The following is a 27,060-nucleotide window of genomic DNA, read 5'->3' on the forward strand; positions in this document are numbered from 1 at the left end:
CAGGTCTGAAAGCACGCAAAGTCAATTTTTTTGTTCACATGGACAAGTTTGCACTTTAGTGAATCAGGAGGGCCCAGATCCTCTTGTTGTAAACATGGTAAAATGTCTCAAGAAGTAACATTTAGCAGAACGTGAAAAATGTATCCCATCCAACAATTTGTTAATTGCATGGTTTGTTGCTTGTTTGTTGACGTGTCATGAATGTGGAATTCATTTCGTTGGAAGATGTCTATATGATCGATTAGGAGATAATTTATATGACATGAAAGAAAAACAAGATACTAATGTAGCTAATCATTTTAAGGAAAAACATGCCTCCCTTGCTGGCTCCTTGCTGGTACAGATCATAGAAAGGCTTAGTAGATCTATTAGCGGAGGAGAGAGGTTCTGCCTTCTTTGTGGAAGTGAGGTCTTTGGAATTTTTAGTATGAATCCTAGGCGAACTTCTGGTTTTAGTTTTGAATGGGATTATTCCTATTATTATGATTGTTTTTTGTTCTAATATATACATATACACTATACCTGCAAGACTTTATGACCGTATTTATTGTTTTAAACACCTCTTTAAAGTGTCTCGAAATTTAAAATCATGTAATTTATTTCTACATTGAAGCGGAGTTCTGCTTAAAAAAAAAAAAATTAAAAGTCAGCAGCTACAAATACTGCAGCTGCTGACTTTTAATAATCGGACACTTACCTGCCCCAGGGTCCAGCGATGCGGGGGAACGATGCCCCGCTTGTCTCCCCCTCCTCTCTGCGGTGCTGGCATTGTAACTGTGGGCGCTCGGCTGTGGCTTCACAGGCGGGCACCCACTGCGCATGCGCGAGCCGCGTCACGTGCCGTGACTGGCCGGGCCTGGGACCTGTGACTGGATTTATTTTTAACTATTAAACATAGATTTTTTGGGGGGATTTTTGTTTATATTTCAATGCTTTTTAACAAATATTTGACAATTTTTTGGCATTAGCAAATATGTGCTAATATTAATATATAGACTGAATTGTGTGTTACCGCTGGTTAGTAACACACTAATATTCATTACTGTCCACTAGTATGTGTTGTATAAGACTCCTCCATGTAAGAATGTACACCGCTTTCTGAGTGAGTAATAAACCCTTCCCTGGTTAAGAAGTGCATCCAGCCTGTGTAACTTGCTGAGCAGATACTGGCAGCATTGCTAGCAACACCCTGAGAGACCCTGTGTCAAAGGGACATAACAGTGGCGACGAGGATTGTGGATTTTAGCACACATGGCTTTCATAGGGTTTATTCAACCATTTGATCCTGCTGCTGAATCATGGAGCGCCTGGGTGGTGAGGCTGGAGCAGTATATGGAAGCAAATAGTGTGTAGAAAAGAAAGTTGCCGTTTTCCTCACAGCATTGGGTCAAGCTGCATATGGCACTCTCAGAGACCTAATTTCTCCAGACGAGCCTGCCTCTAAGCCCCTATCTGAGTTAATTCAGAGGCTACATGAGCACTACAACCCAATGCCGTTAGAAATCGCAGTAGGATTTAAATTTTACAGTAGGCGGCAGCATGCCGGGGATTATATAAAGACTTATATCATTGCTTTACGTAGCTGCCGCTTGCCAGTTTGGAGACTACCTGCAGACGGCTCTCCGCGACATGTTTGTCATGGGACACGGAGCTTGCTACAGTCATGGAGTTGACTACCCGGGACGCCACCCTACTGAAGGCACCACCTAAACCTCCTGCAAGCCAGGGAGAAGAAATATTCCACACTGCTATCACCCGACACCCACGACGGCCGTCGCCAAATCAACCTAAACCTCGCCACCCGAATTCTTCTGTCTCTAGGACGCCAACTTGCTACCGTTGTGGCAACACTTCTCACAGTGCAAGTTCAAGGATGTCATTTGTTTTCTTTGTGGAAAGACTGGTCATATTGGGCATGTTTGCCGCAGCTCATGCTCCCCGAACGCTACCACAAAAGGTAGACGTAAACAGACATTTCATGTGGATACTGACAATAACGGCTCCAGCTCTGATGAGGAGACCTGTGTCCAGCATGTTGGACTGTTTCGGGTAGCTGGGGACACTCCTGCGATAAAAGTGGATGTCACACTCAGTGGCTGTCCTGTCTCCATGGATGTTGATACAGGGGCGTTCGCCATTTCATGGACTAATTTGAAGGCATCGGGTCTGTCCCTACCGCTCCAACCTACAAATCTCACACTACAAACCTACAGCAAGGAACTGCTACAGCCCTTAGGTTATGTGAAACCCATTGTGACATTAGGCAAGCGCAGTCAAACTCTACGCCTTTATGTTGTAAGTAAAGGAGGTCCTCCGCTGTATGGTAGGGATTGGATCAAAGCCCTGGGCATGCCCCCTCTTGCCATTGCCCAATTTACATTGCTTTCTGAGGTAGACCATTGGGTGGAATCCCTGAAGTCACGCTTTAAGGAGGTTTTTGAGGACTCTTTGGGCTCAGTAAAAGGAAAAATGGCCCACCTTCTCTTAAAGCCTGGTGCTACACCTCGTTTTTGTAAGGCAAGATCAGTGCCCTTTGCCTTGCGGAAGAAAGTGGAAGCAGAGCTGGACCACCTATTGGCTGAAAAGATCATAACTAAAGTTGATAGAAGTGAATGGGCATCGCCAATTGTGCCTGTCAAGAAAAAGAATGGAGACATTAGAATTTGTGGAGACTTCAGGGTTGTCCTGAACAACCAACTTCTTGTGGATCAATATCCATTGCCTCGACTTGAAGATCTATTTGGCTCACTGGCTGGGGGGCAAAAGTTTACAAAAATAGACTTAAAGCAAGCTTACCTGCAAGTACACCCAGATTCACGCCATCTGTTGACCATTAACACCCATAAAGGATTATTCCAATATAACCGCATGGTTTTTGGCATAGCCCCAGCTCCAGCCATCTGGCAGCGGATCATGGATGAGGTCCTGGCAGGCATACCTTTCACCCAATGTCTACTAGATGACATGCTCATCACTGGTCCCACTGATGAAGAACACAAAAAGAATGTTGAAGCTGTGCTAGAGAGACTCCAACAGTATGGTTTACGTGTCAATCTTTCAAAATGTGAATATCTGAAGTCTCGACTGGAATTTTGTGCCCACACTGTGGAGCGACATGGGTTACACACTACTGAAGAAAAGGTTAAAGCCCTTACCCATGCCCCTACTCCCCAGAATGTCACACAGCTCAGGTCCTGAGTAAATATGAGTGACTCCCGCGCTGTCAGGGAGGACCTAAACTAAGGGACACTGCTGCAACACCTGTATAACTGATCCAGGCAGAAAAAAGTATAAATAAAAAGAAAGATGGTGGTTGCGCTATGATAAAAAGGGAAAGGGGAGTGGGATGTGGGAGGGACTAAGTAAAAAATGAATGTAATAGAGAAGTGAAAGCAGCCAAAGTGGGTGCGGCCACGGATACACTAAAAGGAGATACCAATATGCAAAGTGATAAAACCAAGTGTAAGACTATGTGGTATATGTAACATATAACAAATGTGGCAAGTGTGTAACATATAACAAATGTGGCAAAAATATAAATGAACAATGGATAAAAAATCAAACCAACTTAAGTGAAAAACTCAACCAAACGTCCAAATGATCTAGTCACAAAACTAACACATAGTGGCTGACATAGATCTAAAAGCTGAATATAATGAGTCCATATAAGTGAATATATAGCAGTCCCACCACAAAGCAGCATAAACGTCTTCAGTGTGAACACCTCCGTGTCTGTAAGCAGCTCACCTTACTGCTGTAAGGTATACAGCATGTGCTTAGTTGCAGACCACGGGCAGACATGGATGTCCCATCCGGTGTTTGAAACGGTTCCAATGGTGGATATATGGAAAACAACATAAACAATAAATCAAGTATGACACCGTGACGACCAGAGTGAGAGGGGACGGATCAGAGAAAAAGGATGCACTCACTTTTTTTAAAATGAGTGTGGGCACCAATCCACGAACGAATTAAAACAGTCAAGCAGACTCACATTTAAAAGCTGACTGCTGCACATAACATCCACGAGCGCCAAGCTCGTCTCCTGCCGTTAGATTGTGACAGTGTCCCGTGCTCCAATCCTGACGCGTATCGTCACGTCACATGACTTCATCAGAGGATCCTCTGATGAAGTCACGTGACGTGATGATACGCGTCAGGATTGGAGCACGGGACACTGTCACAATCTAACGGCAGGAGACGAGCTTGGCGCTCGTGGATGTTATGTGCAGCAGTCTGCTTTTAAATGTGAGTTTGCTTTACTGTTTTAATAAAAGTAGTTTACTATACGGGATTATGCTATGTATATTCTTTCCTTATACCCAACATGCACCTTTATATCTGACGAGCACTGTGGAGCTGGGACTGACTGAATATACCAACTGAGGCATACGAAATCGGTGTTCGTGAATTGGTGCCCACACTCATTTTATAAAAAGTGAGTGCATCCTTTTTCTCTGATCCGTCCCCTCTCACTCAGGTCGTCACGGTGTCATACTTGATTTATTGTTTATGTCGTTTTCCATATATCCACCATTGGAACCGTTTCAAACACCGGATGGGACATCCATGTCTGCCCATGGTCTGCAACTAAGCACATGCTGTATACCTTACAGCAGTAAGGTGAGCTGCTTACAGACAGGGAGGTGTTCACACTGAAGATTTTTATGCTGCTTGGTGGTGGGACTGATATAGACTCATTATATTCAGCTTTTAGATCTATGTCAGCCACTATGTGCTAGTTTTGTGACTAGATCATTTGGACGTTTGGTTGAGTTTTTCACTTAAGTTGGTTTGATTTTTTATCCATTGTTCATTTATATTTTTGCCACATTTGTTATATGTTACACAGTTGCCACATTTGTTATATGTTATATATGCCACATAGTCTTACACTTGGTTTTATCACTTTGCATATTGGTATCTCCTTTTAGTGTATCCGTGGCCGCACCAACTTTGGCTGCTTTCACCTCTCTATTACATTCATTTATTTTACTTAGTCCCTCCCACATCCCACTCCCCTTTTCCCTTTTTATCACACAGCTCAGGTCCTACCTTGGCCTCCTAAATTACTACCACTGTTTCTTGCCGAACCTAGCACACCAGCTCTACCCGTTACATCGCTTACTGGATGCAAGGGCTAAATGGATATGGACAGACAAATGTAAAGAAGCTTTTCGGCTTTCTAAAGAGCTCATTCTGTCCTCTCAGGTTCTAGTCCACTACGATTTAAAGAAACACGTCACCTTAGCTTGTGACGCCTCACCTTATGGACTGGGTGCCGTGCTTTCCCATGTCATGCCAGATGGCACGGAGCGCCCCATTTCTTTTGCCTCCAGGTCTTTAACCTCAGCAGAACAAAACTACTCCCAGATAGACAAGGAAGCTTTGGCCATTGTATGGGCCACAAAAAAATGTCACACGTACATCTATGGTCGGGAGTTCATACTTATCACTGACCACAAGCCTCTGTTGTCCATACTGAATCCTCAGAAAAGAATTTCTACAACAACCGCATCTCGCTTACAAAGGTACGCTTTATTCTTGGGAGCTTATACTTATTCTATCAGATACCGCTCTCATGAGGCCCATGGCAATGCAGATGCATTTTCCAGATTGCCAATTGGAGACCACCCTCCTAGAGACATACACATAGTGGAAGTACACAGGCCATGGTCCTGCATGTCCACCTCCCTAATTGCCAGACATACAGCCACAGATCCCTTCCTGCCTCAGATATTCTCGTATGTTCAGGTTGGATGGCCAGAGAAAGTCCCAGGTGAATTTCGTCTGTACTTTGCCAGAAAATGTGAGCTTGTGACTAATGCTGGTTGCCTGCAGTGGGGCAATAGAGTTATTATACCTCAGTATTTGCAACCAACCATGCTAAGGATACTGCATGAGGGCCATCCTGGCGTGGTGCGCATGAAGCAGCGAGCCCGCAGCTATGTTTGGTGGCCACAAATGGATACAGCAATTGAAGATTATGTCGCTCAATGTCCTGGGTGCTGTCAAGCTCAGTAACCCCAAAAGAAAGGAACCCTGCTACCTGGCCATGGCCGACAGACCCGTGGTCAAGACTCCATCTTGATTTTGCTGGCCTTAATCCAGGGTAAAATGTATTTGATCGTGGTAGATGCACATTCAAAATGGCCGGAGGTATTTCAAATGCCTTATACTACCTCAGCTGCTACCATTCTAGTCTTAAGAAAGCTCTTTGCCCAATATGGCTTGCCAATAGCCAAAGTCTCGGACAATGGAACTCAATTTACATTGCATGAGTTTCAATCCTTCCTCAGTGGCTTGAGCCTTCAACACTACAAAACAGCTCCTTATCACCCAGCCTCGAATGGGCTGGCAGAATGGTTTGTGCAGACGTTTAAGAAGCACTTACTGTCGACTCTGGACCAGGTTGGACTGTCAGAGGAGCAGCTGCTGGAGTTCTTGACCATGTACCGAAACACAAAACATGCTACTACTGGGCTGTCCCCTGTTTTTCTTATGTTTGGCAGGCATCTCCGCACCAAACTTGATTTAGTCCGTCCACAGAAACAGTCACCAACACCTCCTTCACCAGGCTGTCCTGGATTCCGTGCCGGTGATCTTGTATGGTTTCGAAATTACAGAGTTTTGCCTCATTGGCTTCCTGGCATAATTGATGGACCTCTTGGAAGAAGCATGTACTTTGTTCGCCTGGAGAATGGCGTTCATGTTCGACGACACCTTTCGCGATTGAGGAAGCGCATTTGCCAACCACTAGAGACAAACCCGACCCCTCTTTCTAACCAACCACTAGAGTGTACTCAGGGCTCTACTGGTGACATATGGCATGGTGTCTGGCATGATCCCACAAGTTTACAACCAACCACTGAAACGGTTGGTGACCATATTCCTGAGGAGTCCAGACATGTGCCTGGAGTCGCAGAGACTGATTGATCTGTTGGACACCCACTGACATCTCCAGAACCCTTCGTAAGTCTGCTCGCCAAAGACATCAAACTCCTTTTTGGCAAAGCACTGAAATCTTACGGGATACATCGGAGGTTAGGAAACGGAGACAAAGGGCTCCTGATGTGCTGCAGAAGCCACAGAAATGAGTTTGAGATACTAAGATACTACTTGCTGAACTGATCCTGTTTGCCTTGTTCTTTATGTGTTGAGTATTTTATGGGTTGTGTATTTGTTCTCTTGTTATGTTTATTCAGAATCACTGTGACCCTTATCCCCTTTCTCCTGATGTATGCTGGGGGAGGGGCTGTACCAGGAAGTCAGTCAGTGTGTGTGGGACTGGAAGCAGCAGCATGATACTGAGAGGGAGAACTGTTGTATAAGACTCCTCCATGTAAGAATGTACATCGATTTCTGAGTGAGTAATAAACCCTTCCCTGGTTAAGAAGTGCATCCAGCCTGTGTGTAACTTGCTGAGCAGATACTGGCAGCATTGCTAGCAACACCCTGAGAGACCCTGTGTCAAAAGGACATAACAGTATGCATGCTATACAACACATTAGTATGGATTATGAACAGGTTCATTAAAGTGTTACTAAACCCACAACAGTAAAATAATCTGTATATGCAGTAAAGTATGCTTGTTATACTCACTGTGGAACCTAGGGGTTAATCCTTTGCATTGTGTATAAAGGCTGTTTGATCCTGTCTCTCTGATCCTCCCCTTCTACTGTCTTCAAAAAATAACCTGATATTTACGGAGCCAGGGGACAGGCTGCACATGCTCAGTTTGGTATGTATTGCTAGAGAGTTTTCTTTTCTTGGGAGGGTGCATGTGATCAGCACAGGGCCAATCATCACTGTCCAGACAGAGGATCAGGGGAGAATGAAAACTCCTACAAGCCTTACTAGGAACTGATAGAGGTCACAAGGTTGCTATATACTGCTGATGAGAAAAGGTATTTATCAGTTTATATTTACTAAAATAATTGCATTTCCATGTTCTGTGTAGTGTACTGTAGGAGAACAGATATAGTGAATGCAAGTTCTGGGTAACACTTTCAGGCTGAACGGTTTATGGCATCTGGACACATTAGTATGTTGTATATTACTTTCCAATCAGAGTTTGACTGGACACATATCATTTTGTGACTGTATCTTCTCACTAAATTGATCATAGGGAGAGACAGAAGGGGGTTTACTAAAGCTAAATAGGCTGTGCATGTTGCAAGGGAAGTTGCACTTTGTAAGGGAATTTTTCCCAGAGTTTAGTGAATGTGGTAAAGTCTCACTTTGCAAACAATAGCCAATCACATGCAAGGAAAGTAAAAAAAAAAAATGAATCAAAAGGAGAATTTTTTGTTTCACATGATTGGATGATGGAAGTTTTGTTTTTATAAGGTGTTTATTTAGAATTTTGCATATAAAAAAAGAAAAAAACACCCACACACAGTACACGGAGTGTATAACGGCCTGCAAGCCAGACACAATTCAAACGAACATGTTAGAGTAAAGGTGGATAATTAAACAGTACCAGTATTACATAGTCTGAGTTACAAACAAATCAAGAAAGAAATACTTGGATGATGGAAGTTAGCAGAGCATCACTTCATTCACTAAGCTCTGGGGAACATAGGCATTCACACAGGTTGTGCCAGGTGTGCCTGAGTACACCCTAAATCTGGGGTCGGTAACCCGCCAATCACCATCTACTCATCGATCATGGGCAGGTGACGGGTAGACCACAATCCTTCCTTGCCAACCCCATGAATCTGGAAAGGAGGGGCAGTGGGGGCAGCATTTACTGGAGCCGATCTGTATTTTCCACCTGCAGCAGCTAAAAGTAAGCTTCTCCTCCTCCACCCCCTACCGGTATTCAGCTGCCACAGGGGAAGAATACAAGGGAGTGGTACCAGTATATGCTGCCCCTTGCCTTCCCTCTTGTCTCCATCGTTTCAGGATGGAGAGCAGGAAATGGGCCAATAAATATGCAATTTGCAGGCCCATTCCTTTTCTGAATGAACACAGTAAATTATTGGTACTGATCACTCACTGTGTTCATTTGTAACTGAAGCATAGTTAACTATGTGGAAGATTTACTAAAGCTGGTGCACACAGAATCTAGTGCAGCTGTGCATAGTAACCAATCAGCTTCTAGGTTTTATTCTTAAAGCTTAATTGGAAAAGCTGAAGTTAGAAGCTGATTGGTTACTATGCACAGCTGCACCAGATTCTGCGTGCACCAGTTTTAGTAAATCTCCCTCTGTGTTTACTATGCTTCATTTTGTGAAGCAACAGAAAGGCGCTCAGCACAGAGCCCTTCCCATTCATCCACGTTCCAGTGCAATGGGGGCTGCAGACAAACATATTGGGGAATATCTGTCCTCAGTCCCTTTCTCTGCCTCAAAAGTGAGACATCAGGGGTCTGTTTAGACTCCTGATATTTAACCAAAGCCCCCTAACGGGGCTCTTAAAAATATTGTAAAAAAATAAAATGGTAAAAAATAATCAAAAAATAAAATAATAAAAATAAAAAACTACTGTCATTGTCTACTACCCCACTGCACCACATTCTCTGGCCTATTGACATTATCCACTGCTCTACTGACTGACACCATGCGTGTGTGTTTGAGCTTTGGGGTGCAAACCCTAATTCAATAGTCTACATACACCTATGCTGGGCAATATTCCCTTGCAATTCCCCTGCAAAGTGAACAGCCTATTTGCCTTTAGCAAATCAACCCGAGTGTAAGCTGATTGTGGAGTGAAGGAGTATAAAGGAGATAGGAGAGAAGCTGATCTTGGCCATTAGAGAAGAAAGGGAAGCACATGATATATTCTTCCATGTGATGTCTACCTATGTATGCTGTGATACGATGTCTCTTTAAGATTTTTCTGGAACATATAAGGCAATGTATGTATCACTTGGAGCAGGGCTGCCATGGAGTAGACAGTTGATTCATATATTTGTGACAACAGCAGACTCATGTACTGAACGACTCTGGGTCAAATACCTAAAACATTTATTATAAGGTGAAAGATAAGAGACTTAACAGTTGGGAAGGATTAGAACATATTGACCTGTTGACAACATTTCATGAAACAGGAAATTGGGGAAAAATCTCCAACACAAAAACAGACGGAAATATTATTATTATTTATTTCACAGAACAGCGGGGGAAGGCTAGAACACCAGCCACGTTTTTATTGTTCTCATATTATCCATTCGGTGCCTTCACCTTTCTCGCCTTATCCTGGGTGCATGGCCAATACAGACACTGCACACATCCTTAGGTAAGAAAATGGCCAGCACACCAAAAAGAGATCTCAAATATTTACCGAGATCTCAATAGCAAAACATGCAAATATATACCTGTTTGGGTTTTTTTTTCTGCATATTGAGAACTCAATAAATATTTGAGAATGTCTTTTTGGTGTTTTGGCCTTTTTTGCCTATAAAGTTCTTATTGTTGTCTGGATCCCCATAGCAGATTTTTGCTTACTTCCTTTGTGGTAAAACTGTAGTCACTATGACAATAAATTAAGGGGAAATCTGTAACAGACGGGGATATAATCTTTCCCTTCTTTATTCAAAAGTTTAAAAAAAAGTTTAACTTAGACTTACACTTTAAAGGTTAACTCCACTTTAGTGGGGAAAAAAATAGCACAGAAAAAAATATATAACATATACAATTGCTACACACGTCATATTGTAATTGAATGTTACTAAAAATCATATTTTCTTTTCAATCTGCAGTGCTGTAATTTTCTGTAAAATGCAACAAAATATGGTTACCTGGAGGCGTTCTGTACACATTTGGTGTATGGAACGCCCCCTAGAAATGTAATTTCATGCTTGTGTGATTGGCTGACTAATTTTCTCAGAAGTCTGCACCAAAATACAAATCAGAGTTTGGGCATCCTCTGCAACAAAAATGTCATCTTTGGTGGAATACTTCCAAAGAGTAATCAATTCTTAAAGAGGACCTTCAGTCATTTTTTTCAACTTTCCATCTATTATATCCTCTGCTCTTGTTGTTTTAACTTTGGATAGTAAATACCTTATACAGCCCATTTCCTGTTTCTTGTCTGGTCATTAGCCTAGACTTATGACATGCACAGCTCTCTCTCTCACTCTCTTGAGAGTTTGCCAGGAAGGAAGGAAAGATGAGTCATAAGAGGGCCAATGAAAGCTGCGGGACTGCAGAGCTGGAGGTGCGCCTCTGTATGTCTGTGTAAAAACCAGGAAGTGAACAGGCAGCAGCTTCAGCTGCCCATAGTTAAAATGGCTGCATCCAGACTTAGTGGAGGGAGAGTTATGCAGCATATTTGGCAAGCACAGTATCACAGTATATATAAAATAATATGAAAAGTAATTGGAGGGAAGCTTCAGAATGGCAAAGATGTTTTTATTACAAATTAATTGAGCAGACTACAGTTCCTCTTTAGGGGATCCAGTCCCTGCCATTTTCCTCATTAGAACCCTGCAAGTACAGCAGCTGATTGATAAAGTCATTCCCATTCACTCTGCATATGGGCACAGGCAAACAGGTAGAACTCTGCAACAACTTTTGTTAAAATCATTGTAATGTATATAGATTACCCAGAGGGGAATGTTTTTTCTCAACAAAAGTGGAGTTACTTTTTAAGATTGAGGTTAGGATTAGCTTAAGGTTTCTAGGTAAGGTTTCGGCAGGGTTGGGTTTTCATTGCTGGACCCTTTAGTAACACAGGGGTTGGTGCCCTAAATAACATCCTCTGTTGGGATCACCTTATTTGCACATTACGTTTCCTTGTATCTCTAGCCCTAACCTAAATTAGCATATTGTGATAGTTCTTACATACTTTACATTTCTTTCCGTTTATTGAAAAAAATGTGTGGCCAGTTGTTATACTGGGTAAAGTTTCCTTTTTGCCTTCACTGGCTCTAGTCAAACACCTACTATACTTAATGGTAAATGGTAGATCCAACTCTGGGTTTAAAGCGGAGATCCACCGAAATGTTTTTTTTTAAAAGTCAGCAGCTACAAATACTGCAGCTGCTGACTTTTAAAACATGGACACTTACCTGTCCAGGGCGCCCGCGATGTCGGCACCCGAGGCCGAACCGTCTCTCGGTCCTTGGGTGCTGCCGCCTCCATCTTTGGGAAGAGAATCAGGAAGTGAAGCCGTGCGGCTTCACTTCCCGGTTCCCTACTGCGCATGCGCGAGTCGCGCAGCGCAATACGGCTGGTCCCTGCTGTCTCTGGGACCCGTGTGTTTCCCAGCAGACAGCGGGGGGGGGGGGGGGAACAGGATGTGGCGTAAATAACCGCAGATTCTGCGGCTATCTACACCGGAAGTGGGTACAGATACCTGTAATATACAGGTATCTGCACCCCCCTCCCCCCTGAAAGGTGCCAACTGTGACACCGGAGGGGGGGAGGAATCCGATGAGTGGAAGTTCCACTTTTGGGTGGAACTCCACTTTAAGTGTGATGTTGACGTCAAGGGTCAGTAGGAGAATTTAGTAATCATTATTCAGATGAGATTTCTGGTTCTGAAACCTCCACACCAAAACCAACCAAACCAGATTGTAGAATCTAACATACTATTCACATGAACATAGGCTGACAATACTGTATCCATGATGTCACTCTTAAGCTCGAGATCTCGAGATTCGAACCATGTATGGGTAGGCTAAATGTACCCAAGTTGATCAATCGATCGACCTTGGGACAAACAACCTGCCAGATTTTTTTATGCGACTATTGCTAACAGTTGTTATGGCCACCAGCTACAATCACTGTGTTCTCCTGGCGGGGGCAGCTTCCCCCGCTTGGAGAACACAATGGCTCCACGGGAGGGATTCCCCTGTCAACACTACCCCTGGTTGCAGGAAAGAAAATCGCACCGTCTATGGCCGGCCTTAAACTGGCCATACACTAGTACTGGGATGTCAGACTGGCAGCCCTCCAAACTACAAGTCCCATGAGGCATTGCAAGACTGACAGTTACAAGCATGACTCCCACAGGCAGAGACATGATGGGACTTGTAGTATCGCAACAGCTGGAGGGCTGCCAGTTTGACAAAAAAAAATTTATTTTCAGAACATTTTTTCTTATCATTAGTGGGGTCAAATCAATATTTGTTTTCAACCATAGTGATGGGAAAATTCAGAGGAGCAGGTTGTAAAATTTTTCTTGAAGAAACAATTTTTCTAACAGTGTATGAGATTTTCAGAGCATTCAATTCATATCGAAAATTGAATGTCTAAAGCAAATTAAGTTTTGAAGGACTTTCGAAAGACATTTATCAAATCTCTGTTAGCATTATCAAATGCACTAATGCGATTTTGTATGTTTGTATGAACGTTCAATCGAAAATCTACCAGTGTATGGCCAGCTTTACAGCTGTAAATGGACCAACGTCTTTAACTTTTCTGATTGACTTTTCAAACTCAAAGGAGTCCTGGAAGCACCGCAAGCAACTGCTTCCACTCTGTGAATGAACCAACGATCGACTAAACTACCCGAGCCAGTTGTTTTCTACTGCAGCCTTTCTAGGCGTATAGCCTCAAAGCAATCACATGGATTTTGTTAGTTTATTTTATTGATGGGCTGTCCCAATAATCCAATTATATCTCAGCAAACAATATCCCCAGCCCCAAATTCAGCAGCTTGCATGCAATCTCTGGTGGGGGGGGTGTTGCCTGTGACGTGATACCCTGCAGTGTGCTTTGTCCCTCTTTGATGTTTACTTGTTGGCTGAATAAATTATTAATAAGCTACTACTGTAATTACCTGCCCCAGCAGCGACATTACTTTTCCCGAGCAACAGCTGCCCTCTAGGAGCTCAGACGCAGAGTGGCTATAAGTCAGTATTTCGTTTTTAGGAGCTTAGTTATCTTTATCATACAGAATAGGAAAGCCGGTGGTATTTTCCTGTAAACCACTGGGCAGCACAATTGCCAGTCACCTTGTATATCTCTGACCATCGCTGCTACACCACATTGTACAGCATTGGACAGAGCGGTTATGTCTCATTACACAGCACTGAACAGCTCAGTTGCCTTGCCCTGTAATGTACTGGGAAGCCTAGTTATCATTCACTCTACGCTGCTGCATGGCACGGTTGCTGCTCATTGTAAATGCCTAGCACAGCTCACAATACAGTTATGCATCAAGACATTGAGCCTGGCAGAATGTCCATCTGTTGCACATACGGTAATAGGCAGAACAATTATGTGGCTGTCCCAGGTATGGTAGCAGTTTACATGTACTGTGTCTGGATAGTATAGACATTTCATACATCGCTAATTAGTATGGCTACTTAGCATTATGTCATGTGGTTTACTGTACTTGTCAGAACTGCTAGCCCTTTTACCATGCTATCTCCCTCTGGAGTTACCCGTTTAAAGACTATCCAAGCATAGTTCACAGACATTACCCTATTAAATATAAAGAGGGCTAATACCTTAGTGAAACCGAACAGAATTTACTTTGCCGAAATCAGTACATGATAGATTTCAAAAGAAATAAGGCTATTAGGTTGTCATATTTTAATCATTGGTGATGCAGGTACATCCATACACTATACAATGTCATTGTACTTCCTCTTTTAGATCTACCATCAGCTATGTTGTGGCCTGCCTGGTTTGATACTATTTGAATGGATTGTATAAGTGTGTCCTCATATTACATAGTTCTGTTGAAACTAAAAGAGATTATATGGAGATTTTGCAGTCATATTGTATAGTGTATGGCCAGGTTAAAGCAGTATTAAAGCCAAAAACAAAATCGTAATATATTTTAGTTGCACCTGCTGATCTGGCCAGTAAGGCTTCATTCAAACTTGTACGACTTCAAAAGTTGTGCCGACTTTGGAGTGCAACTTTGGATGGGTGCAATTTGGATATGGCTTTGGCTTTGACCAGTGATAATGGACAAGTGTTGCATACCTGTTGCATTGTATAACATTCAGGTATAACTTTCATGCAAACATTGTAGTCTTTGGCCCTCAACTTGCATGAAAGTTGGACCAAAGTAGTGCATGAACTACTTTGAAGTCGCTGCATTTATGAAAGGTTATCTTTGGAAAACAAGGGAAATGACTGGACATGCAACTTTGATGTCCAAAGTTGCATGACAAGTTGCACAAGTGTGTGCCTAATGCCCCGTACACACGGTTGGATTTTCCGACGGAAAATGTGCGATAGGACCTTGTTGTCGGAAATTCCATCACACATTTTCCATCTGATTTTCCGACACACAAAGTTTGAGAGCAGGATATAAAATTTTCCGACAACAAAATCCGTTGTCGGAAATTCCGATCGTGTGTACACAAATCCGACGCACAAAGTGCCACGCATGCTCAGAATAAATAAAGTGATGAAAGCTATTGGCCACTGCCCCGTTTATAGTCCCGACGTACGTGTTTTACGTCACCGCGTTTAGAACGATCTGATTTTCTGACAACTTTGTGTGACCGTGTGTATGCAAGACAAGTTTGAGCCAACATCCTAGGATTTTGTTGTCGGAATGTCCAAACAAAGTCCGACCGTGTGTACGGGGCATTACACATTGCTGCAGGGGTTGAAGGGGTGGGGGGTCAGCCTGTCAGTACTCAGACAATAAGCTCAGACCATGCGCCGCACACTGTATCAAATTGGTCTGAATGGCTGTCGTCCCAGAAGGAAGCCTCTTCTAAAGATGATGCACAAGAAAGCACACAAACAGTTTGCTGAAGACAAGCAGACTAAGGACATGGATTACTGGAACCATGTCCTGTGGTCTGATGAGACCAAGATAAACTTATTTGGTTCAGATGGTGTCAAGCGTGTGTGGCGGCAACCAGGTGGGGAGTACAAAGACAAGTGTGTCTTGCCTACAGTCAAGCATGGTGGTGGGAGTGTCATGGTCTGGGGCTGCATGAGTGCTGCTGGCACTGGGGAGCTACAGTTCATTGAGGGAACCATGAATGCCAACATGTACTGTCACATACTGAAGCAGAGCATGATCCCCTCCCTTCGGAGACTGGGCCACAGGGCAGTATTCCAACATAACGACCACAAACACACCTCCAAGACCACTGCTTTGCGAAAGAAGGTGAGGGTAAAGGTGATGGACTGGTCAAGCATGTCTCCAGACCTAAACCCTATTGAGCATCTGTAGGGCATGTTCAAATGGAGGTTGGAGGAGCGTAATGTCTCTAACATCCACCAGCTCCGTGATGTTGTCATGGAGGAGTGGAAGAGGAGAAGAGGACTCCAGTGGCAACCTGTGAAGCTCTGGTGAACTCCATGCCCAAGAGGGTTAAGGCAGTGCTGGAAAATAATGGTGACCACACAAAATATTGACACTTTGGGCCCAATTTGGACATTTTCACTTAGGGGTTTACTCACTTTTGTTGCCAGTGGTTTAGACATTAATGGCTGTGTGTTGAGTTATTTTGAGGGGACAGCATATTTACACTGTTATACAAGCTGTACACTCACTACTTTACATTGTAGCAAAGTGTCATTTCTTCAGTGTTGTCACATGAAAAGATAGAATAAAATATTTACAAAAATGTGAGGGGTGTACTCACTTTTGTGAGATACTGTATATAAATTTATGAATCTCATTCATTATAATCACCCCTGTCAGTGGTAAATGGTTTGTCTCATACCTGTAACTGATACATCTGCAAGAGAGCTTATTTTGAAAGACAACAGACTTATTGGCCAGATCTCCAGGTTTTGTTTTGGAAAGAATGGGGAAAGGTTAGAACCTCTATGTTTTTTTTTTATTGCAGTCTGTGTCCGCACTGGGGAAATTTTCCCTTACTTGTGGTCCCTAGTGATGCCGCCTCAAAGACAGGAAGTAAGTAAGTAAAACTGATAGATCTACTCCAGTTCCCCAGTCTACTAATAGGTGTTTTATTGCCATTGGTTTCCAGAGACATCCTAATGCCAGCAGTCACCAAGACAGGAAGTGAGTGGAATTCTCCCTATTGGGGGTACAGAGAGTAGCAAACCCCTCACAAAGATTCTAGCGCTTTATTAAAAATGAAAAAAAAAACTTACACTTTAATGCTGCCAGATGTTTTACTGCTGTGACTACACAAATTGTGCCTAACCCACTGGAGTGTTCTCATAACAAGACTGGTCTGGTGCATTACAAAGGGGCCTAGGTGATTGGGAAAGATCTAAGGCTCCATTCACACTAATGCGTTTTTTGATGCATTTTGCACTTTGCAGAAATGCATGGGAATTTTTTAACATGGGTTCCTATGGAACATGTTCACATCAATGCATTTTTGTACCTCTGCGTTTTTGGAAAGGGTCAGGGACTTTTTTTCATGCAAAATGCAGCGTTTTGCATGTAATAGAATTCAATGGACCAGCATCAAAAACGCAAGTACAGCGTTTTTGCAGCGTTTATACAGCGTTTTGCGTTTTTGGTGTTTTTTTTTTTTTTTTAGACTGTATACAGTTTAAAAAAAAACTGTAAAAAGAAAAAAAAAGCAAAACGCGGCAAAAACACCGCAAAAATGCTGTAAAAACGCTGCTCAAAAACGTGGCAAGCATCACAAAAAACACTGCAGAAACGCTCAAAAGCAACATGCATAGGTGTGAATCGAGCCTAAGGCTCGATTCACACCTATGCATGTTTAGTGCTTTTTTCATTTTGCAGATTTGCTCTACAGAATGTGTTCCATAGGAAACCATGTTACATGGGCTGTAGTGCAAATCTGCAAAATGCAAAAAGCACTAAAAATGCATAGGTGTGAATCAAGCCTTTAGCAATCCAGGTTATGGTTGGTACACCCTCTCCTAAACCTACCATAGGATAAATGACTGGGCAGGGATTGCTGACTTTGTCCTGGAAATATTAGTAGCCTGACTGTCATGGTAAAGTGGATCTTCACCCCATGCATGCACTTGACATCACTGCTCTCCCCCCCCCATTATTCACAATCTAAAATGCCATTTTTTTTTCTGTTTAGTTATTTCAACAATGATGCCTCCTATGCTGTGAAGCCTCTTTGATGATCTGGCTTCAACACCTTCTCAGGCCTGATTCACACTTGTGCAGGTTGCAGTTTGCATATTGCAGGTGCATTTTGCATTTTTTCAATACACATCTTTACACCATTGAAATCTATAGAACCAAAAACCAGAAAAAAAAAAGCCCTGGCCCTTTCCATAAAATGCACAGATGTGAACTACATCCATAGGAAACCATGTTAAATGGACTGTAGTGTGTTTCTGCAAAACTGAAAATGCACTAAAAAAAATGCATAGGTGTGAACCAGGCCTAAGTCAATGAACCATATGTATGTATTGAATTAAATATTGGAACCTTACTTGCATGCAGGTCTGTGACGTGAAAATATTATATTCAAAGAATCAGTATGATAGCCAGGCAACTAGTATTTTCAGAAGGAAGTGAACATTGGCATTCTATATATTTTTTTCATGAAGTGTTTCTTTAAATGAATACATCTAATAAATGTGCTGCTATTACTTTTATTATTATTATTCAGGAATTATATAGCGCCAACAGTTTGCCCAGCACTTTACAAAATTAAGGGAGCCAGTACGGTTACAAGAAGATTCAGAGGGCCCTACTCATGGGAGCTTCAAATCTAAAGGTCTAAATCAGGGGTCTTCAAACTACGGCCCTCCAGTTGTTCAGGAACTACAATTCCCATCATGCCTAGTCATGTCTGTGAATGTCAGAGTTTTACAATGCCTCATGGTAGTTCTGCAACAGCTGGAGGGCAGTAGTTTGAGGATCCCAGGTCTAAATCAAAGCCAGACATACAACCATTTCCATAGCACACTATAAGTAAATAAATATTCAGATAATTAAACTAATGTACAATTTATTGGCTATACTGCACTGTCATCACATCTCCCACATCCCAGTTGTATGGACACCCAGTATAGAGCAGTGGACAGCGCTCTGGGATGGTATAGAAATGTACAGCGCTGTAATTCAGGCAATAAGATGGCTCATTAAACTAGGGACCAGGCCATCTCTCAATATATCAGGTGGACAGGATAACACAAGGCAGCTGACTCTTATTTCACAGAGCTGGGTACACTGCAGTCTCGGTATACAATGCATTACCAATTATTTGCAAAATAGAGGAGCATGGCAATCCATCAGTGGGTAGCTCAGGGTTGTACAGTTATCTGTTAACAGCCAGCTGTACAGTATGTCAGCATACAGAGGTGGGCAGGGTGATTATCTCTTTATTTGTAGTAGTGGGTAGCCTAGTTATCTCACTAAATACAGCAATAGCCAGAGCAGCTGTCAATCCTTATGTGAGATTTTTTTGTGAATATGAGGGCTTTGAAGCCCAGCAATCTTTTTGAATATTGCACAGTATAAATATATAGGTCTAAGTAGCAGAGTCATTGCTCTCAGCTGCTGCTTCTCTCTAGCTTATTGTGCTTGTTCCTCCTCTCCTCTCCCTCTCCCCACTTCTCTCCATTCTCCTCCCTGTTCTCTCTGATTCTGTATCTGTTTGTCCCTCCTCTTCGCTCGCTTCTTCTCCCTTACCCTGTGTGTTTTGCCTGCTCTATCACCCTTTTTCACCGTGATTTGGTTTCCCCAGTGCCTCTCCCTCCCTCTTCTTCTTCTTCTTCTTCGTTTTGACCATCTCTGCTGTATAGATCTTGTAGCATGTGTGTGTGCATGCACTGTCATATTACTGTTCTGCCTATGTGGCGTGCAGTTGCACCTCTGGATTTTTTTCCGTATTCCTCTTTTTTTTTTCCTGGCTGAGTATCAGTGGATGTGTGTCCTTGTGCGTCTTGAGCGTCTTGAGTTTCTATGTGTCCTTGCCTGGTGCTTGTGAACCGGTCTTTTTCTTTTTTTTGTATGTGCGCTGAGTTCTGCACTGGATAACTATGTCATTGTGTCTGTAAGATTGGTCCTTTACCTGTGATTAGCCTGTGCCACGGTGCAGATCAACTTGTGTGTGATGCATGTTATCGCCTGGATGCAGAGAGAATTGTATTAAGGACTTTCAACATTATCCTTTGCTTGGAGATGGAAAAAAGAAAAGGCGTCTCGCAGCAGCGAAAAATGAAGGCCAGGTACAGATATCATCTATCTATTCATTTGATATCGATGTCTCTGTCTACGCAGCCAGTCGTGCTAGTCTAACTAGTGCTGTCTGAAAAGGATACATGTATTTCCAGGCTTCTGAGCATCTGTATGTACAGCTTTATAGTCTGCCAGTGCAAAGAGAATTCCATCATTTCACCGCATACTGGCTTACATCTATTTATTTAGGCTACTCTGTTTGACACTACCATATGATGCTGTGGACGCCTTGCTCTTTATCTTTGCTGTTGTGTTTATTCTTATTTATTCTTTTTGTACTGCACTACTGCAAATGATCAGTATCCAGGTGTATCTTTCAAGCAAACATACCCTACTACCCCATGTATTCTTTCCAGCTCCTCTACCTATCACCCTCCCCATCTTCTTACGCTCCATACACCCATATTCTCCCCCACTCATGTTAGCATTCAGCAGTCGTCCAGAGAACCCGTGTAGCCTTTGTGCATCTCTGGCCTGCCGTCTGCATTCATCTCATGTAGCTACACTTCAGCTGCATTATTGACCCCCCATTCCACCGAATGACCCATGAGACCTGAATGTGCACTGAGAGTAGGTGGATGAATGATTTCTAAAGGAACATCAAAAAAAAAAAAAAAAAGCTGTGTCTGAGAAAAGAGAGAGATTAGGAAAGATGGCCACACATATTCCGGTACTATGGGAATGGGACCTACTTAAAAATAGCATCAAGAATAGATGAGAAATTGATGATATACAGTAGAATAATACCAGAGTTTACTGGGAAAGAACAGAATATGGAGATTGCAGCACATATCACCATGCAATGGAGGAAGAGGGAGGAATATACGCACAGTATCAAGGGAGACAGCTGTATGCATTGTAGAGATAGAGTATTAGCAGCAAATTGCTATTCTGCTTATAGGTAAATGAAAATCGAACATTATTGGTCTACTGATGATGCCTGCACCCAAAAGAAACTAGTGGTAGAAGAGGACTGCTGCACAAATTGCACAGATGTAACACTGTTTGGAAAAGGGTTTGCATGTGCTTGAAAAGCCAGCAGACCACAGTTAATCCCCAAGCTTATTTTACAAGATCACAGAGGCTTCCCACACTTCTTGTCTTGTGAAACAATCATCTGTTTGAGTGCTTATATGGACTAGTAAGGTCCAGACTATGAAAGCCATTCAGGTGCTCTCTACATGATATATAGTACATTGCTAACATTAGATGTGTAGTACAGCAAATATGTGTACTATAGTGCTTGCCTTATCTTTGGCCTGGAAGCAGTGGATTGTCACTGTTAGTTCGTGTGCATATTATTTGCATAGAGGGATCATTGTAGACCTCTACTGGTAACTGTCATGTCTGTGGGCTGTTGCCAACTTCCCTAGCCAATAGTTTTCTGCATGGATATTATTCTGTTAGGTTGAAGGAAAGATTGGCAATAGAGTCAAATTATCCACAATGTATGCATAAAAATCATTTTTTTGTAGACTGATAGTGTGTGAAGAGAGCCTTGTATAGGTTTTGGTTTTAAAATATCTTACAGGTTCATGTAAACTTGTGGAGAAGATGCTATTTAACAGCACTCAGTGCCAGTCAGCTGCTGCAAAGGCAAAATCCTGGGTTCCAGCATAAATCAACTCTAACCAATATTTTTTTTTAGTTTTTAATAGAGTTGGAGAGATCTACATACAATATGATGTGAATTTGAGCTTTTTCTGAGGAATTTTAATATTTGCCTTAATATTTGCATGACAATTTGACCAGTCTGCAGTGAATCATGCAATTTATCTAGGCAGTCATGATTTGAGTTTTGTTTGATTCTCTGCAGACTAGACAAATATGTACACAAGGCAAGTTGAAAAAGGTGAAATTTGACAAAATTGTCCATTTCATAAACTCTAACATTTGTAAATATATTGACGCTTAGCTGACCTAAAGTCAATTCTGCACTATACTAATGGCACCTTGAAGTCCTATGCTAACAGCATTACTGGATTGGCTTCAGCACAACCACCCTGACCATAAATGGATCGAAATTTGGCTGGTTCCTGCTGAACTGGCCAAATTTTGCTCCATCTGTGGCCAGCTTTGGTTGTCTTTCTTAATCAAACATTACAGGACACAGAATCTTAGTCTTATAGGGCGTACACACGGTCGGACTTTGTTCGGACATTCCGACAACAAAATCCTAGGATTTTTTCCGACGGATGTTGGCTCAAACTTGTCTTGCATACACACGGTCACACAAAGTTGTCGGAAAATCCAATCGTTCTGAACGCGGTGACGTAAAACTCGTACGTCGGGACTATAAACGGGGCAGTGGCCAATAGCTTTCATCTCTTTATTTATTCTGAGCATGCGTGGCACTTTGTCCGTCGGATTTGTGTACACACGATCGGAATTTCCGACAATGGATTTTGTTGTCGCAAAATTTTATCTCCTGCTCTCCAACTTTGTGTGTCGGAAAATCCGATGGAAAATGTCCGATGGAGCCCACACACGGTCGGAATTTCCGACAACACGCTCCGATCGGACATTTTCCATCGGAAAATCCGACCGTGTGTACGGGGCATTAGACCATTGGGTTATGCAACTCCTATCAGGTGATCAAACACTGGCAAACAAAGCTGTAAGGCAGCCCAAACATAACCCCTTCCACTTGTAACTAGCCTCAGTTTTTTGCTAGTGTCCTTAGAGAAACAGACATCTCTCTGCTTTGAGCAAAGTAAACCATTTTTTTGTTGTTATTTTACTTTTCCTTTCTACATTTTTCATCAAAACTCTTCTAGCAAGTCTACTAGCTGCTACATAGCCACTGTGGCTTTCATCTTGTAGCTTTCCAGATTGGTTGACTCCTCAGCTGCACCTTGGGGGGACCATATACAAACCACACCAGATCAAGTGGGTAAAGACCTGGATCGGGCTTGGTTCCTCACATCTGTTCTCAGTTGGTTGGACCACAGGATTGCCATGGTAAGTCAGACCTGATGTTCTATCTAGGAACACAGGGTACTGCCTGCATTGGTCCCTGAAGGAATAATATGGAGCTTTATGTTGCAGCCCATGATGGCATTAGCCTGTTGTTGCATTTAATATTTTAAATTGGTGCAATTTTTTTTAATTTCCCTTGTGGTTTGGGACTAAACTGCACCTGCGTGGCTTCCATCTCATGGAGACTTATTGTGCAAGCATGCCCTATTTTGTCCACACACATGCACAGCTGGTTGGTGCCTTTACTCTTAGAAGCGTAACTATAGGGGTTGCAGAAGTCGCATTTGTGACCCAGCCTCATGCTTCAGGGGGACTGTGCGGTTCCCCTGTCATATTTGGTTCTATACCTGGATAGGAGGGGCAGCGGGAGCGGAATATAGAGGTACTGGTGCCCTCAATTTTTCTCCTGCAGCCACTGAAAGCTAGGCTCTCTTCCTCTCCCTCCCGCTGGCATTGGGTGGATGCAAGAGAAACATGAAGGTAATCAGTTCCTCTATATGCTGCCCCCCCGCCCCTCCTATCCAGGTTACATGTTTCCTGCTGCCCCTGGGCCCCTTTCCCCCCACAGCACTGCCGGCTTCCCCCCCTTCCTGCTTTCAGGATGGAGAGCAGGGTAAGGGGGCCACAAAATATGTAATTTACTGGCCCCTTCCTTTTCTGAATGGACACAATTAGTGATCAGTGCCAATAATTCTGGTGTCCATTTATAACTGAAAATGTATTTACTATGCTTCAGTTTGTGAGTGAATGGGAAGTTCTGTACAGTGCTATTCCTGCCCATTTATTCTGTGCAGCTAAGACTGCAGAGATGGAGATTGAGGGCTATGTCCTCAGTCTCTTTTCTCTGTCTCAAAGATGAAACATCACAGTTCTGTTTAGACCCCTGATATTTCACCAAAGGCTCCCCCCCCCCCCAACGGGGCTCCTAAAAAAAATTTAAAAAAATAAAATTGTAAAAAAATAAATAAATAAAATGATAAAAAAATAAAATAACAAAAATAAAAAGCGACTTTTCCCCTCCACCGTCATACTGACAGCATCCACTGCCCTACTGACCACGTCCACTGCATTACTGACAAAGTTCACTGCCATACTGTCATTGTCCACTGCTCTACTGACACCATTGTCCACTGCTCTACTGACACCATTCACAGTCCTGACACCAGTGATGGAACTACCAGGGTCGCAAAAGTCACACTTGCAACCAGCACCTTGCATTCCACCACTGTGGGGGGGGGGCCAAGACGGCAGGAAGGGGGCCTGCTGCAGAAAATGTGAAATGGTCCTACTGTGGGACTGTAATAAAGGGCCCCATAATGGGTGTAATGGGCTCTGGGATTAGTGGAAAGGGCTCTGGCCAGGGGCCAGGGGGGGCCTTCATGGTTTCTTACACTAGGGCCTAGTTACAGCTGTGCCATGTTTGTCTGTCAGACCTTAGTTGTCTGGTCTTTAAACATGACTCAGGCTAGCTCTTTGCTTTAACGTTCGGACCCTACCCTGCTTTTGCATTTGGATCTTGGACCTCTGAAGGTGCTCACAATGAACTCCAGCCTGTTGGACTGGAGTGGAGCCCTGGATATGCACTTGTTACAGAAGACTTGGTTATGAGCAGAAGCATGGGTTCTGATCAACATCCTGGAACTCAGGGTGATTCAGTTGTTTCTGCAACTCTGGGCCTCGCTACCGAAAGGTAATCTGTATTGCACTTAGTAGCACAATGCCACGGCAGTGGCCTACATTAACCATCAGAGAGGCACTTAAAGTCACACAACTCAAATAGAAGCAAACCTCATTCTAGCTCGGGCAGAAATTCACATTCCAGCCTTGTCCACACTGTACATTCCAGACTTTCTTATACATCAGTCCCTCGTTCCAGAGAAAAAATCTGTCCATCCTGAGATATTTTAAGACCTCTGTGGGTCAGGTGGGGGATACCAGACATGGATCATCTGACATGCAGGTTCAGCAACAAACTGGACAGGTTTGTTATCAAAGAGATCCCATCCTTCATGGGATCAGTTTAACTTGATTTGCACCCTCCTCCCACTATAGCCTTCTCCTAGCCAGCTTTCCAGGATTGACAGGGAAGGCGTTGCAGAGATCCTAATTGCATTAGGCATTGGCCCAGAAGGATGTGGTTCTCAAGCATACTCTTGATGTGTTACCTAGAGATAAAGTTGTCTTGCGGCCTAAGGCCTTGTTTCTTCTCAAGGTAGTTTTCTCCTTCTATCTTAAAAAGGATGTTCTTCCCTCATTATGTCGTGCTTTGAAACATTCCAGGGAGTTTTTTCTCCTCTGTCTGGATGTGGTACATGCTACCTCTCAGCTATGACCTCTTTTAGACAATCAGATTCACTTTTTGTCATTCCTGAGGGTTTCTGTAGAAGATAAACTTTTTCTCTTTCCATATTTGCTAGGTGGATTAGACAAGTCATCATTTATGCCTATAGTCTGAAGGATAAGGTTCCTCATTTCCTGTTAAGGCACACTTTACCAGATCTGTCAGTCCTTCCTGGGCTTCTCAGTATCAGGCATCATTTTCTCAGATTTGCACTGCTGTCACAGGGTTTCTGATCACACGTTTGTTTTATTTCACAAGAGGGATATGCAGGCCTATTCTGATGCTAGGATTCAGGCTGCTGTGTGAATTTTTGAGCCCTCTGTTTGCATGTTTTCCTATGTGAGCATGTTGGCATCTATTGTGCTGCCCACTCCTCAGTTGCATTAAGTTTAGATATGCTAAGGTCTAAGACTAAGATCCTGTGCCCTGTAATGTACACTTAGGAAAATACGATTTTCGACTTAACTGTAAAATCTTTTTATGGAATACATTACAGTATATAGGTCCCTCCCCTCTGTTCGTCGTGATTCACTACTTATTGCTTGCTACAGAACAAAAAAAGTAAGACTTGCTGGGAGTGCAGAGATTTTTGCTAGGGCTGCCCTTACAGCTGTATTTGCCAGTGTCCAGTCACCTGAAGATAGCTGTATATCAAGGTCAAAGACTAAGATCCTGTGTTTTGTAATGAACCTCAAAGAAATGTCAAAATTATTACTTTTTTCCATACTAAAAAATGCCAGATTTTGTAAAGTTTTATTCATTTATCAGGGCAGCTAGGTGTTGGATCCCAGGCAGCTGCCTGTATTGCCCTAGGTATTCTAGAGGGGATCCATGCCTACCAGCACACATCCTGCAACTCTGCTTTAAAATAAAAAACACGTCCCCATAAACAAAGAAACAGGTTGTGAAGCCAGTGGGCAAAAGATAAAACTTCGCTAGTAAACAACAAATGTGAAAAGATGCAACTCGAAGTGAAATACACACTAAGCCAAAGATTAAAAAAAAGAGCTGCGCTACTGGAAAAAGGGTGAACACAGTGAAATGAGCAAACAATACAGATGGATAAGGTCCAGTGAAAAAAAATGTTTTTTTTTTTGTGAACAAATTAGTCCAATATAAGAAGAGACTAAATAATAATATTCAGTAAAGATAAACCTGTGAAAAAATATTATAAAAATCTTTGCAAAAAACATTAAACATAAAGAGTCTTTTCATAAATAGTGGTTATTCCCCCAAACGGAATACCTGACTTTAAGGAACACCCTGTGAGAGATCTTCTGTAATTGAAAGCACTGTGAATCCACCACCATATCAATTGGAGGCTTACCAGCTAGACAAGCTGTAGAAGCTTGTGGCCTATACCCGGCTTGGGCCTTTGGTTCCTCCTCGTACCTCCGATGGCGGCTGGACAAGCTGAAAAGATTATGGCCTGTCCCCGGCCCGGGCCTTAGGTCCTCCTAACACCTCCGATGGCCGATCAGGCCAGGCGTCACTGCAGGCTCTATGAAAGTCGGGACTTCGGGTGGCCACAAATATACCTTCAATGGGTGAAAGTTAAGCCTCTGTGGAAGGCTCCGGCCCGGTACTGTCAGGTTCCACCTGGAGGAGGAACAGCGTTCTTTAGGTTGTAAGCTCCTTGAGGGCAGGGACTGATTTGAATCTTCAATGTATATGTAAAGCACTGCGTAAATTGACGGCGCTATATAAGT

At 42.9% G+C, this 27,060-nt stretch overlaps 1 protein-coding gene across 7 annotated transcripts in view; it reads left to right on the plus strand.

Annotated features, from left to right (window-relative positions):
* Window positions 1–27,060, plus strand: part of LINGO1 (leucine rich repeat and Ig domain containing 1) — a 595,405-nt gene that overhangs the window by 528,694 nt on the left and 39,651 nt on the right. Inside the window, exon 1 of one of the 7 annotated variants that reach the window (XM_073619051.1) lies at window positions 7,253–7,366. The exons of 5 other annotated variants lie outside the window; for them this stretch is intronic. Coding sequence is in view for 1 of the 2 variants with exons in the window: in XM_073619046.1 (XP_073475147.1) it covers window positions 19,911–20,021 (111 nt within the window). In the remaining variant the exon portion in view is untranslated. Of the gene's footprint in view, window positions 1–7,252; window positions 7,367–19,420; window positions 20,022–27,060 lie in introns of those variants that run through there. One more of the 7 variants, XM_073619046.1, reaches the window with a different exon arrangement.

Source organism: Aquarana catesbeiana, linkage group LG03, assembly GCF_042186555.1.
Source record: "Aquarana catesbeiana isolate 2022-GZ linkage group LG03, ASM4218655v1, whole genome shotgun sequence".
Taxonomy (NCBI): Eukaryota; Metazoa; Chordata; class Amphibia; order Anura; family Ranidae; genus Aquarana; species Aquarana catesbeiana.